The sequence below is a fragment of the Sycon ciliatum genome, chromosome 9 (genome assembly GCF_964019385.1).
Source record: "Sycon ciliatum chromosome 9, ocSycCili1.1, whole genome shotgun sequence".
NCBI lineage: Eukaryota > Metazoa > Porifera > Calcarea > Leucosolenida > Sycettidae > Sycon > Sycon ciliatum.
The window spans coordinates 23,096,476-23,110,450 of NC_088651.1; the positions used below are offsets into that span (position 1 = coordinate 23,096,476).

A 13,975-nucleotide genomic window follows, 5' to 3' on the forward strand; every position below is an offset into this window, starting at 1 on the left:
TCCGTACTCGACGCCATGAGTCACCCTGTTACTCAGTTACCCCGTTACCCAGTCACCCAGTTACCCAGTCACCCCGTTACCCAGTTTGCGCAGTTACATAGTTGCCCAGTTGCCCAGTTACCCAGTTGCTCAGTTGCCCAGTTACCCAGTCACCCAGTTAGCCAGTCAACCAGGCGCGCGTCACCTAATTACCCAGTTACCCAGTCACCCAGTCACCCAGTTACCCAGTCACCCAGTTTTTTTCCAAAGCACGAAAAAGGCCAAAAACTAAACCAAGAACATGTGCAATAACATGTTATTTAAAAGAAAGACAGGACAAGTGAATAATAATATTATTAGTCAGTCCATTGTTCATGATGGTCTCCGACGGTTACGTCGGCAAGCGAGCCTCCCCCACTGCCAAAGCAGCGTGGGCTCCGCAGGAGGGTGCAGATTTCAAATTAAAATTTTTACGCCTACAACCGCGAATGCAAATGATACAGGATTTCAGAAGGCTGAAGGAAATCCTGCATCTAACAAATGTCATAACATGAGAGTAGTGCTCACCCCTCTGCTCAGCCAACAGATGAGCAATGCGTTTATACAGTGCTGTTGACGCTGGACCCATTCCGCCACTGGCTTACATGACCGCCGGAACAAAGGATGCTTGCTCAACCCAGTTACCCAGTCACCCAGCTACCCAGTCACCCTGTCATGGAGTTACCCAGTCAACCAGTCACGGAGTCACCCAGTCAGTTAATGGGTCTCATCTCACCCAGTCAGGTAATGACAATGCGTATCGCCCTAACCTACCGACAACCTTACCCTGCCACCCTGTGTTCAATGTGACCGCGCTGAAACCATACGAAGTGAACGCAATTCCTGGTCGCCGCCAGCCGCCTCCGCCGCCTACAACCGATTTGGACGGCAACACAGGGTACATTATGTGGGAAATCTTGGATCACCGAGTATGCAAAGGCACACCCGAGTTTTGGTTAAGTGGGTTATGATGAGACAACCTGGGAGCCAGAGAATTTTCTCAAGGACGAGTCCGGAAGAAACATTGTTCCACTTGTGTGCTTAAGTATTTCATTCTATTGTGTTTTGCACAATCGAGAGGAGGGGAATGGTGTAACCATTACACCTTCTTCTGCCTTCCTATCACTGCACACCTATGTACCCGCCTATCATAGCAGCTTGTGCGCGCCTATCCCTGCACAGCTTGTGCGCGCCGATCACTGCACTGCACAGCTTGTGCGCGCCTATCACTGCACTGCACAGCTTGTGCGCGCCTATCACTGCACAGCTTGTGCGCGCCGATCACTGCATAGCTTGTACGCGCCTATCACTGCACTTTACAGCTTGTAAGTTGTACGCTCCTATCACTGCACAGCTTGTGCGCGCCTATCACTGCACAGCTTGTGCGCGCCTATCACTGCACAGCTTGTGCGCGCCTATCACTGCACAGCTTGTGCGCGCCTATCACTGCACAGCTTGTGCGCGCCTATCAGTTGCACACCTTTTAGCTTATACAATTACTTCTAGCATGTACTGTTCACGGCTAACCATGGCAAGTGTTATTCTACTTACTGTATAAAACTGCTTCTTCGTTATTTGAGTATTAAAGAGACGACTATTCCTCAGCTGACTAAGTGAGACGTTTACAGGTTGTTTTTGTGATTTTGGTGTGTGCCGAGGCAGCAGCACGCCTCTACAGAACAATTATGCTAGATATTTGAATCATCAGTCATGTTCTATGTTCCAGAGGTGATATGCAAACAGGTTTTGACAAAAGATACAATTTGTGACACATCCCCAGTGGGGCATGCTCGCATGAAATGAGTCATATCGTATTGAATAATGTGCTGATCCGTCTAATGGTCTCTTTTCCAAGATTCCACACCTATCAATAAGGTTCTGCAAGTAACTGGTTTCCACCAAATGTCCTTCGGAGGTCGATTTTTGAACACCAAATTAGAAATTTGAATAGTTTGCAGGCAACTTGCCTACAATCAAGAGAGCACTGCATTTCACACAAAAGCATTAGAAGTATCGCTTCCACGTTTCGGGCTTCATCACCATCATCAGGAATGAAGTGGGCATGAAAAAACCAGCAGTACAAAACAAGGAAGCAAAGCGCGTTACCTAGTGAGAGCTAGAAGCTAAAAATATGGCTGCATCGGTGGAGCTACAGCAGGTCCCAGCCCCTGTTGTTGTTGTTTTCCGGGGGATCGCTCCCTGATGTTGATGGCCTCTCGGATCCTCCTCCAGGGCAGTCACACTCAGAACCAAGGGCTTGAAAACCGGAGAAGGCTGTTGCTCCCAATGGTAATGTCTCTGATGTATGCTATAATCCCACTTATGCGGCCATATTAGTAGCTTATAGCAGGCGTTCTGGGTGATACACTCGGCACATGTGTGTGGGCAATAGAGAGGTTCCGGGGTACGATTTTCCGTGCCAAAATCCGTGTGGGCGCTACGGATTGTTTTTCAGGCGTGCTTTTTTATTTTTTTATTTTATTGGGAACACAGCCCTACAAAGAGACATGTGGAGACAAACACAAGACAAGACACAGGGGATGTAGAGACGACGTGCCGATGTACAGGGAGCAACTCGACCGACCAGGGGTCTCGGCGTTAGCGTTGCAACCTGGCATCGAAAAGGGGGGGGGGTGCATGGTCAGGTAGCAAAAATAATAATTTGGTGCGAGAAAGGGGCGCTAGTATTGCACCAAATAATATAAATACGTGTAATGACTAAACCAGAAGGGAAAATGAAGAAAGAGAACAATAATCATAATAAGCAAGTAGTAGTAGAGAGGTAAATACTAAATGGGTCTCAAATCTCAATATCATCGTCACAGGTACTGTGTGGACCACAGCCATCTCTTTCGGATTAGATCCTTACATACGTTGACCTTGAAGGTTTGGAGGCGTCTTGAATGAGGCTCGTGAAGCAGGAGGTCCGCAGGCAGGTTGTTCCAGGGTGTGATGGCGAAGAAGGGGAAGGATCGCAGGAGGTAGTCAGGGGCTGTGCGAGGGGGTGTCCACTTCAGCTGAAAGGCATGGTGCGTCTGACGTTTTTGCCGTGTGCACATGCTAGCTACGGCAGGGGGCTTGGTTGGTGGCAGCATGGGCTTTACCTGGGGAGGCCCTGGAATGTAGTGCAGCTTGAACAAGTATGACAGGGCTGCCACCATCCGACGAAGCTGGAGACTTTGGAGGATGGTTCCAGGTCCCAGGAAATGCAGGGCACGTTGCTGAACCTTGTCCAACTGGGCCATGTTAGTTGCGGCTGCGCTCGACCAGGCCAGTGGGGCATATTCAAGTAGGGATCGCACGAATCCCTTGTAGACCGTCACTCGACCATGGTCGTCCAGGATGGGTGCTGCCTTTCGTAGGAAACCCAGCCTTTGGGAGGCGCGCAGTGCAACACTGCGAGTGTGCGCTCTGTAGGAGAGAGTAGGGTCGAGCATGACTCCCAGCAGCTTCAGGGTATCTGTCTCCTGGAGTGCTTCACCTCCAAAGGTGACTGGTGGAGTGCAGGGAGGAACATGCTTGCGATGTAGAGTCATGCGCTGTGTCTTGGCTGGCTCAAAACAGATACGCCACTTGCGGCCCCACTCCTCAAGACTGTTGAGGGACCCTTGGAGGGAGGCGGTGGACTGTTGGAGATCGTCAGTTGGCTGTACTAAGCTGTAGAGTGTGGTGTCGTCTGCAAAGCTGCTCAGCTGCGTTCCTGGAGTTAAACATTGTTCAATGTCACAGGTGTATAGAAGGAAGAGGCTAGGTCCTAGGATGCTGCCTTGGGGGACACCAGCCTGGATGGGTTGAGCATCTGACCTCTGGCCTCCAACCACAACGCGGATGTTTCGGTTGGTGAGGTAGTCCTGTAGCCATACAAGCGGGCGTCCGTCGACGCCGGCCTGCTTTGCTTTGTACAGCACTCCTGTGTGCGATACCCGGTCAAACGCACTGGCAATATCCACGGCGAGGACCTGGACACAACCGCCAGTACTTATGGTGTGGACCCATTCATGTTGGAGAGCCGTTAAGATATCTGCGGTTCCTCTACCACGTCGGAATCCAAGCTGGCTGTTTGGCAACACCTCATGCTTCTCTAGGTAGTTAACCAGTTGCGTGTTTACAATGCCCTCCATGACTTTCGACATGATCGTTAGCAGTGATATTGGTCGGTAGTTAGATGCCAAAGATCTGGAGGACCGTTTGTGAACTGGGACTACATGAGGAAGTTTCCATGCCCCAGGTTGCACACCGGCTAAGAAGCAGAGGGCGAAGAGCTTTGCCAGTGGGTCTGCAAGTTCAGATGAGCACATCTTGAGCACACGAGCAGAGATGCCATCCGGTCCAGTTGCTTTTGATACAGCCAAGTTCGCCAAGTGCCGTTTGACCGTTGCTGCGCGGAAGTGAATGTGCTTTAGCGTGGCATAGCCAGGTCGTTGCAGGTCAGGCAGGTCAGCAGCACAGAGGTCGTTATTGCCAAGGCTACACTTGTTCGCAAACTGCGCTGCAAAGCACTCGGCTTTCTCACGAGAAGAGTGGAACTCTTGTCCTGCAGGGTTGGTCAGCAGGGGGATATCAGAGCAACGTTCCTTGCCTGCTGCGCTCTTGATGGTTGACCACCACTCTTTGTCCCGGAGGGAACCTGTAGTAAGCTTGTTGCGAATTCTACGTTGATGTGCTAATCGCGCTGCATGACACGCTTCCACTTCGTGGTTAACAGTTGTGATGTACTGGACCTTGTGGTTATCGTTGCGGGGGTTGCGTCGCCACAGCTTCCATGCCCGCTCCTTGGCATGATTGGCGTTAGAACAGTCCGGTGTCCACCAAACAGGGTTGGATTGGTGCACCACAAGCTCTTTGGATGGTATGAACTGTTTCATTCCATGCATGATGACATCAGTTACGCGCTGACAGGACTGCTCCGCACACCCATGGATCTTGGCGGGCCAGTCCATGTTGCGAGGTAGGCTCTCAGGCGGTGCCAGTCAGCAAGGGAGTAATTCCAAACCTGTCGAACAGCAGGATCTTCGCGTCGTGGATGCTGTTGGAGAAACTCGGCAATGATAACGGCATGATCAGATCGTCCAAGTGGTGCATAGGCTGTGGTGCATACGGGGTGTGGGAAATCGGAGATGATAAGATCGAGAGTATTGTTGCCGCGGGTTGGCTCCATACGATTTTTCGGCACGGAGGATCCGTGTGGACTGGCTTTCACACGAACCATGTTTCGTATGGAGATTTTGCGTCATCGGGTGCAGAAAGATTTTTCGCGTACAAATTTGGTACGAGAAACATGGATTTTCCGCGGGAAGTTTTGATTTCGGTACAAATTTTCAAAATAAAAAGGCATAGCGCGGGAATGTGACGTGTTTGCGATCGTAACCTAGGCAATGACGGCAAACACATTAGTTCCGTACCCCGGAACTTTTCACTGCCCGAAAACGACGTATAAAAAATCCGTAGCGCCTCCACGGATTTTGGCACGAAAAATCGTACTCCGGAACCTCCCTAATGCATGACCTCACCTACGTAGGATGCCACTTTTATGCCACGCCACATTCTACCAGGGTCTACATAATCCTTCTTCCTCAGTTACCTATAGCATCATGCATGGGATGTTAGGGTGGCAGACTACCCAAAAATTCGCTGAAAAATCGAATTTGTAAATTCATATTGAGTGCTACGTCAGTTGAAAGAGCATGAATAGCTGCAAATTCTCTGAAGATTGTGTCCCGATCTGACCGGCCGTTCAAGAGTTATGGCCGAAAATGTGCCCTTGCAAGGAAAGATTTTTTTGTTGCACGCTGTCATTTGTTGGCAGCACTGTATTTGAATGTGAGCAGACCGTGCGCAACTTGTCGTATCATGGAAACACGTGAAAGTGAAGTCCAAAAAATCAGGTTTTTGAGCCACGTATTGGGCTGCACGGCAGCGGGCTTCGCCCGCCGCCGTGCAGCAGGACTTTTGCCAGCACCCTCGTGACGTTGCAGATATGTGGCTTGATTATTGTAGTTGGCGTTGATTTAGTAACTTTGGCAAGTTTGAGTCGTGTCAAGAAGTCAGGTAGGATTCAGTACTAGGCAGTAGTGAGACGTGAGTGGTAGTTTTTGCCGGTTTCTGAGGGTATCCTGGATTTGGGGTGCAGCGCTGTGGAAATGGCTTGCTGTGGACGTCCCAGCACTGGATGTTGTATCAAAGGTACGACCTCGTAGCACGTGCTAAACCTAAACAAATTCAAAAATTGACTTGGGTCTGTGGGAGTGTGTGAGAGAACGCCCACTCGTTCCGTTGTGACAGATTCCAGGGCCTCGTTGAGGGGCCCTACCCCATCACCCATGGCTGCTTCTGGACTTGTTCTAGGTTTGAGTCCCGCGCACGAACAAAATGAGCACGAAAATGTGAAAAAATTGTAAATGCATTTGTTTGGCTCCTGGGTGGCTCGCACACCCTGGCACTATGCCGGAAATTTGAGTTTTTCCGGCCTGGAAAGCCTGCCATATGACCTCGTGGCCAGCTACAGTTTATATCCCGGAGTTCACCAGCCGACTCGGTTCTCAGCAAACTCTGCACCAACCACACTGGATCAATTTTACAATACACTCGACCCTCTAAATATGGCTACTGTTATCCCCATCGCGTTCAGTGACCATGCAGCAGTTCTCAGTGAATTTCAACTCAGCCCAGTAAGAAGTACTGTAACTTCTGGGCTACGGCAACACTACCGAAACATAAATCATGACCAGTTCAAGGCAGATTTGGTCCAACAGGATTTTTGTGAAATTGACGGAAGCCCACATTCATGTGGACTGAGTGGGCCAGCCGCTTTCTACAAGTGTTAGACAGACATGCTCCTCTTGCACCAAGCCCTCGACGCAAGAAAAATCAGTACCATGGATGAACCGCCAGTTATTACACCTCTTGACCAAGCGCAACCGGCTCCATAGGAGGTGGCTTAGTGATGGAACAGAACATTCCCACTCAGCTTTCAAGGCTGCCAGGCGGGAAGCTACCAGCTATAATAGGCAACAGAAAGAGACCTACTACCAATTCAAGTTTCGAGCTGCGTCTGGCAATACCAAACAGACATGGCACACGATCAAAGAATTGAGTGGTAAACATCGACAATCTCAGCCACCTCAATGTTCTGTTGATGCCATCCGAAACACCTTTGCAGAGATAGTAGAGGACGCCAGCCGCCCAGTGCATCTCTCATTTCCCTACGGGCCCGCCTCAAGCACTGATCTGACAGCCTTTGCGCCAGTGTCTATTGCCAGAGTGAGGAAGCTCCTCGAACGTTTAAATCCGGCCAAGTCCAGCGGTGATGATGACATTTCTGCAGCCCTTCTCCGCGCACATGCAGACGTACTGGCGCCATCCCTGACTTTGATCTTTAACAAGTCCCTGAGAGAGGGCATATTTCCTGCCCAGATGAAAAGTGCTAGGATATCGCCACTCTTCAAAGGCGGAGATCCGAGCATGCCAAAGAATCATCGACCAGTGTCCTTGTTATCGATTGCATCCAAAGTGTTGGAAAGGATAGTCCACGAGCAACTCACACGATATCTAGTCCAGAGCAATTTATTCCCGCCAACTCAATTCGGCTACAGATCCCACCACTCTACATCCGACGCACTAGTGCTAGCTGTGGAAGGTATCTGTGAGGCCCGTATGAACAGACTCAACACAGGTGTAGCCTTTGTTGATATGTCAAAGGCATTCGATAAAGTGAAACATCAAACTCTTGTGCAAGATCTGTTCGAACTTGGCATCTGCGACACGGCACTCTGTTGGCTGGTGGATTACCTCTCTGATAGAGAACAGTACGTTCAGGTTGGCCAGACTAGAAGTCTCCCGTACACCAGTTACTCAGGTGTCCCCCAGGGGTCGGTACTGGGCCCACTGCTATTTATTGTCTATGCCCGCGGCATAGCAGAAGAACTATCGCCGTTTAATGTGGAAGCAATCCAGTTAGCTGATGACATCTCTATACGATGTAGCAGGGAGTCGGCGGAAGCTGTTTCTGCACACCTTTCAGCTGCTGTTCAGCACCTGGCCACCTGGCTGAAGGACCGTGGTTTAATTCTTTAAAATGAAAGAAAGACACAGATATTGCCTATTCCCCCATCCCCATCTCAAGCACTTGAGCTGCATGTCATTTGTAATGGGCAGACGCTGCCTGTTGTGAAAACGGCCAAGTATCTTGGCCTACATTTCGACTCAGACATGAGCTGGAACACCATGACAAGCCATGTTGCACGCCGCATTGCCGCTAAGATTGGGCTACTAAATCGAAGTGCAGCATGTTTGCCTTTTTCTTGCCGTGTTCAGTTTTTCAGGTCCTTTATACTATCAGAATTTGACTATGCATCTGCGGCCTATGCCCCTTTCTTATCGTCTTATCAGGATAAGCGCCTAAATAGTTTGTTCAAACGTGCTGCTCGCTCGGTGTGCAGGGCAGCCCCTCGCACTCACGCGGCTCCCTTACTTGAACGCATGAATGCCCATACCCTCAGCATATACACCCACATGCACATCCTTGTATTCATTTGGCGCTGCCTGAACAAATCTTCAAGTGCTCTGTTTGCAAGCTTTTTCACCCGTAGTCCCTCTCTCCGAACACGAGGAGGGAACAGCAAGTTACTCATCATTCCTGTCTCCCCCACTGCATCCTCAGCTAAGCGCATTAGCCATGCTGGAGCTATCCTGTGGAACCAGCTCCCAGACACAGCACGCCTCGAAAGAAAGCGCTCCACTTTCAAATCGCTAAGCCTGGCCTTTCTGTTAGGCAGTACCGTCAACTAGGATGAACTCATCTGCTTCACTACCTCTCTCTCTCTCTCTCTCTCTCTCTCTCTCTCTCTCTCTCTCTCTCTCTCTCTCTCTCTCTCTCTCTCTCTCTCTCTCTCTCTCTCTCTCTCTCTCTCTCTCTCTCTCTCTCTCTCTCTCTCTCTCTCTCTCTCTCTCTCTCTCTCTCTCTCTCTCTCTCTCTCTCTCTCTCTCTCTCTCTCTCTCTCACTCACTCACTCCTTTCTTCCCGGTTGCCGTGCTTGTGACTTTTTTCCCCTGCTGCCGTGCTCATATTAGTTATCTAACTACAGCTGTATCTTCTTCTTGGTTCTGTTATATTTTCTTTTCTCTTATTATCAGTGGGACCATTGTCATTAGGTTTAGGCCTGTTTTGGAACTCCACTTTAAATAAAGCCAAACAACAACAACAACATATGAAATACCCATAACTTTCATATATTTTAAGGGGGCAGCCTACCCATAACTTTCATATGGCATTCAATTGACCGTAACTTTTGTGTTTCTCAATGGATTTGAGTGAAATTTTGACCACACACTCCTGCCACTATGCTGGCCCTCAGGACATGATTTACAACTTCTTGCGCCTCACTGACAGGCTTTCCAGGCCAGAAACTCAAATTTCCGGCATAGTCCCACGGTGTGCGAGCCACCCAGGAGCCAAACAAATGCATTTACATTTTTTTCACATTTTTGTGCTCATTCTGTTCGTGCGCGGGCCTCAAACCTAGAACAAGTCCAGAAGCAGCCATGGGTGATGGGGTAGGGCCCCTCAACGAGGCCCTGGAATCTGTCACAACGGAATGGGTGGGCGTTCTTTCACACACTCCCACAGACCCAAGTCAATTTTTTGAATTTTTTTAGGTTAAGCACGTGCTAAGAGGTCGTACCTTTGATACAACAACCAGTGCTGGGACCTCCACAGCAAGCCATTTCCACAGCGCTGCACACCAAATCCAGGAAACCCTCAGAAACCGGCAAAGACTACCACTCACGTTACACTACTGCCTAGTACTGACTGAATCCTACCTGACTTCTTGACAAGACTCAAACTTGCCAAAGTCACTAAATCAACGTCAACTACAATAATCAAGCCACATATCCGCAACGTCACGAGGGTGCTGGCAAAAGTCCTGCTGCACGGCGGCGGGCTTCGCCCGCCGCCGTGCAGCCCAATACGTGCCGGGCTTCGCCCGCCGCCGTGCAGCCCAATACGTGCCTCAAAAACCTGATTTTTTGGACTTTTTTGGACAGCGTGCAACAAAAAAATCTTTCCTTGCAAGGGCACATTTTCGGCCATAACTCTTGAACGGCCGGTCAGATCGGGACACAATTTTCAGAGAATTTGCAGCTATTCATGCTCTTAGAACTGACGTACATGTAGCACTCAATATCAGGGCTCACAGTCGGTATGCAGGATCGACAAAAGCGTCGTGCGAGGGCGGGTTTGGTGCACGTGAGTCGCGTGACCCCACGAGAGCACAGATTGTGTACATCCTACGCATCCCAACAGAAGAAAGAAGAGAAAGAACCTTGGCTTGAGTAGCCTGTTCTTGTCTTGTAAAGCCGATGTTCGCGATATTTTGGTCGGACCTGTCCTTTCCTCGCTTCTCTTGGCATGCAGTGTCACACCATTCTCGTTTCCGTTCGTCTCGATCTTGTGCTTTTACGATCGTGCATACTCGAGTGGAAATAGTTTGCTTTATTATTTTCACTGGGAATTGCACTGCAACACTGAACAGTTACTGCCAGCCCTCGGCAACGACTTGCCTTTCACTGTGCCTTGTAGAATTGGTCCACCGAAGGAGAAGGCGAAAGGCAACCTGTGCTAGTCCCAGGAAATTCATGTCATGTAGCCGCTGTTCGACCAAATGCTGATGCTTCAATGAGCGATCGCGATGTTCCACAGGTAAGAAGACAAACAAACGAGTCAGAGCTCGCCAGGCAGGGAACGCCGAGAACATACAACACGGAGCTGCTGATCGGATGGAGGCGAACGGGACCAGCAAATCCGCCAGGCGTTAGTTGAGGGCCACTAAAGGCCAGGTTTCCAGAGGTACCAGTTCCTCCATGATGGCGAAATGCGCTGCCACAAGAACTCCAGCGAGAACGAAAGCACAGCAGCCAACTCCGCGGGCGAACTGAGGAGAGAACATCTGAAAATCTGTGCGCAATGATTTTCTGTTGGACGGCGCGCGTTGCTGTTCCGCTGCATGCATGCGTTTTTCTTGTTGTTTGATCTGGTGCTGCTTTTGCACTTTTGGCGTTCTGCGCGCTGAGTGGCACTCACTCAAAAATGTCCACTACATCTCATTCTTGGCGGATTTTGATCATCTATGGCTTATTTTTTTCAGCGTGGAATTCTTCAGACATTTACTGATCACTTTTCCGATTGCTGTGCCGAAATCGAAGCCAAAACGACCAGACTTTGGCTAATCCGTGCCGGAAAACTGGAGGGAAAATGGTGAAACGCTGCGGTAGATCACTGAGTTTGGGGGTTTTGAATCAGCACAGCGAATCCCAGCTTCGTGGACATCAGCCTCAGGGCCGATGTAGTGGACAAGATCAAAGATTTGAGAATAGAGGAGAATAGAGGCCTGTGATTGGTCAGTTGTCATCACGTGACATCCGCGCAAAGCCGTGCGCGACTCCACGCTTTTGTATTGGACTGTGAGCCCTGAATATGAATTTACAAATTCGATTTTTCAGCGAATTTTTGGGTAGTCTGCCACCTTAAGTATTTCATCCTATTGTGTTTTGCACAATCAAGAGGAGGGGGATGGTGTAACCATTACACCTTCTTCTGCCTTCCTATCACTGCACACGTATGTGCCCGCCTATCGCTGGACAGCTTGTGCGCGCCTATCACTGCACAGCTTGTGTGCGCCTATCACTGCACAGATTGTGCGCGCCTATCACTGCACAGCTTGTGCGCGCCTATCACTGCACAGATTGTGCGCGCCTATTACTGCACAGCTTGTGCACGCCTATCACTGCACAGCTTGTGCGCGCCTACCACTGCACAGCTTGTGCGCGCCTATCACTTCACAGCTTGTGCGCGCTTATCACTGCACAGCTTGTGCGCGCTTATCACTGCATAGCTTATGCGCACCTATCACTGCACAACTTATGCGCCCCTCTAGCTCTTCACAGCTTGTTCGCGCCTATCACTGCACAGATTGCGCGCGCCCCATCTCGCAACAATCCCTGCTGATATATAGGCCAGAGCGTTTTTAGACAACATTCACTTGTTTCATGTCCTTTACAGTTCAGATTTTCAAATTGGCGTTTGTCCTTTCAGTGTAAAGTCAGACCTATTTGTTTGCCAAACAGCTTTGATCCGTTCTAGTGTCTAAGAGAAAGTGTTCGATTTTCAGATTTTAATCGGAGATGGCAGCTATACTGAAGTTAGTGAGTAACGACGGCGAGGTATTCGACGTGGAGGTCAAGGTCGCCTGCCAATCAAAGGTACTCAAGGCCATGTTACAGGACACGGGCGATATCGCCGATGACGATGAGCCTGTGCCGTTGCCCCCTGTAAATGGCGCGACTTTGCGAAAGGTGATAGAATGGTGCACGCACTACCAGAACGAAAATTTAGTGGAAGGGGAAGATCTCCTAGACGAGAATGAAAGAATTAACATTGATAGCTGGGATGAAGAATTTTTGAAAGTAGACCAAGGAATCCTCGTTGAGCTCATCAAAGCGGCGAATTACTTGGACATAAAGGTGAGACAATTGGTAGATGCTGTATGTCGTTTCGTATACTAGTATGCTGAATTGTGATTCTTGTCCAGCGAGTACTTTGATACACTGTATTGTGTTTTTGGGTCCTGTTTGCAGCCGGCTGAGTGTTGTTGCCATGGATAGGCACTTGTAGTTTCATTTTCAAATCAGGTTTGTGATAGGGGATACTCTTTCTCTCTGTCTCTCTTTCTTTCACTCTTTGTCTTCCTCTATCCTTTTAGTGTTTCATCTCTCCGACTATCAATCTCATTATCTCTCTCGATCCGTCTCTCTTTATTCTCAATCTCTCTCTCCGTCCCTCTCTCTTTCTCTCTCTCTCTCTCTCTCTCTCTCTCTCTCTCTCTCTCTCTCTCTCTCTCTCTCTCTCTCTCTCTCTCTCTCTCTCTCTCTCTCTTTCCCTCACTCTCTTTATTTCTGTCCACTGTAGGGACTTTTGGATGCCGCTTGCAAGACTGTCGCTAATATGATCAAAGGCAAGACTACCGAGGAGATCCGGAAGACATTCAACATGGTGGGCGACTTCTCTTCCGACGAAGAGGAGGAGATCCGCAAGGAGAACGCATGGTTGCAAGACAAATAGCTAATATGATCAAAGGCAAGACTACCGAGGAGATCCGGAAGACATTCAACATGGTGGGCGACTTCTCTTCCGACGAAGAGGAGGAGATCCGCAAGGAGAAGGCATGGTTGCAAGACAAATAGGCATGCAGCCCTCGTTCCTGACACGAGTTTTCGACGTCCTGTCAGACAAGCGGAAGTGAATGGGCTCTTTTCCAGTAGGATGGCCTGTTTCCGGTCAGAGATTTCTTTTGTTGGATGTACTCCGCAAACATATGTCAGCAAACATGGTCATCGATCAGTGGACAATGTGCTCATTACGCTCGAGTAGCGCTTTTGGTAGGGGCATGTGCCGAAAGGCTTGTATTTGGTTGTTGTATCGTGGAGTCCAGTGTCTGATGTCATCTCTTCCAAGTGTACGTTTGGGTATGGCGTGATGTGTGACGTTTATGGTGTGTGGTGCATGCAACAGTACGCGTTGTCCGAGCGTGAGAATCTGCTTCCGTCTTGTGTTAGATTGACTGTCAAGTGAATGCTGTACATGCTCAGTGCTAGTTTGAACTGGTAGTGAGAATCATGTGTGATTTGTTCGTGGCCTGGTTGTCTTGGTCTAGGTCATGTGTTCTGTACGTATTGCTCCTTGATTGGTCGTCTAGATTATAAGGCTCTATATTACTGCTTGTTCTTTGTTGTTTCTTCGTGTCTTTTTCCGTTGGCTTTTCATCAAGTCTTGTTTTCGTCTTTCTCCTCCTGCTCTCTTTCCGTTTGCATGAGAAGTCAGAAACTATACCAAGTTGTTTGAGTTGTTATGTGACAGGGGCCGGGTGGAAAAGGCAATACTACTTCAGTGATCATCGTATTT

General features: G+C 49.3%; 1 protein-coding gene across 1 annotated transcript; it reads left to right on the forward strand.

The window, feature by feature from the left end:
• Positions 1–12,051: 12,051 nt before the first annotated feature.
• LOC135824932 (S-phase kinase-associated protein 1-like) lies at positions 12,052–13,257 on the forward strand. Its single transcript, XM_065337675.1, has 2 exons — positions 12,052–12,537; positions 12,983–13,257. The coding sequence occupies exons 1-2, from the start codon at positions 12,199–12,201 to the stop codon at positions 13,133–13,135; spliced, it is 492 nt and encodes a 163-aa protein (XP_065193747.1). The 5' UTR covers positions 12,052–12,198; the 3' UTR covers positions 13,136–13,257.
• The last annotated feature ends 718 nt before the right edge of the window (positions 13,258–13,975 follow it).

Coding starts and splice junctions, on each gene's coding strand:
- LOC135824932 (XM_065337675.1), top strand. CDS start 12,199: ATGGCAGCTATACTGAAGTTAGTGAGTAACGACGGCGAGGTATTCGAC. Junction 12,538..12,982: donor CGAATTACTTGGACATAAAG/GTGAGACAATTG, acceptor TGTCCACTGTAG/GGACTTTTGGATGCCGCTTG.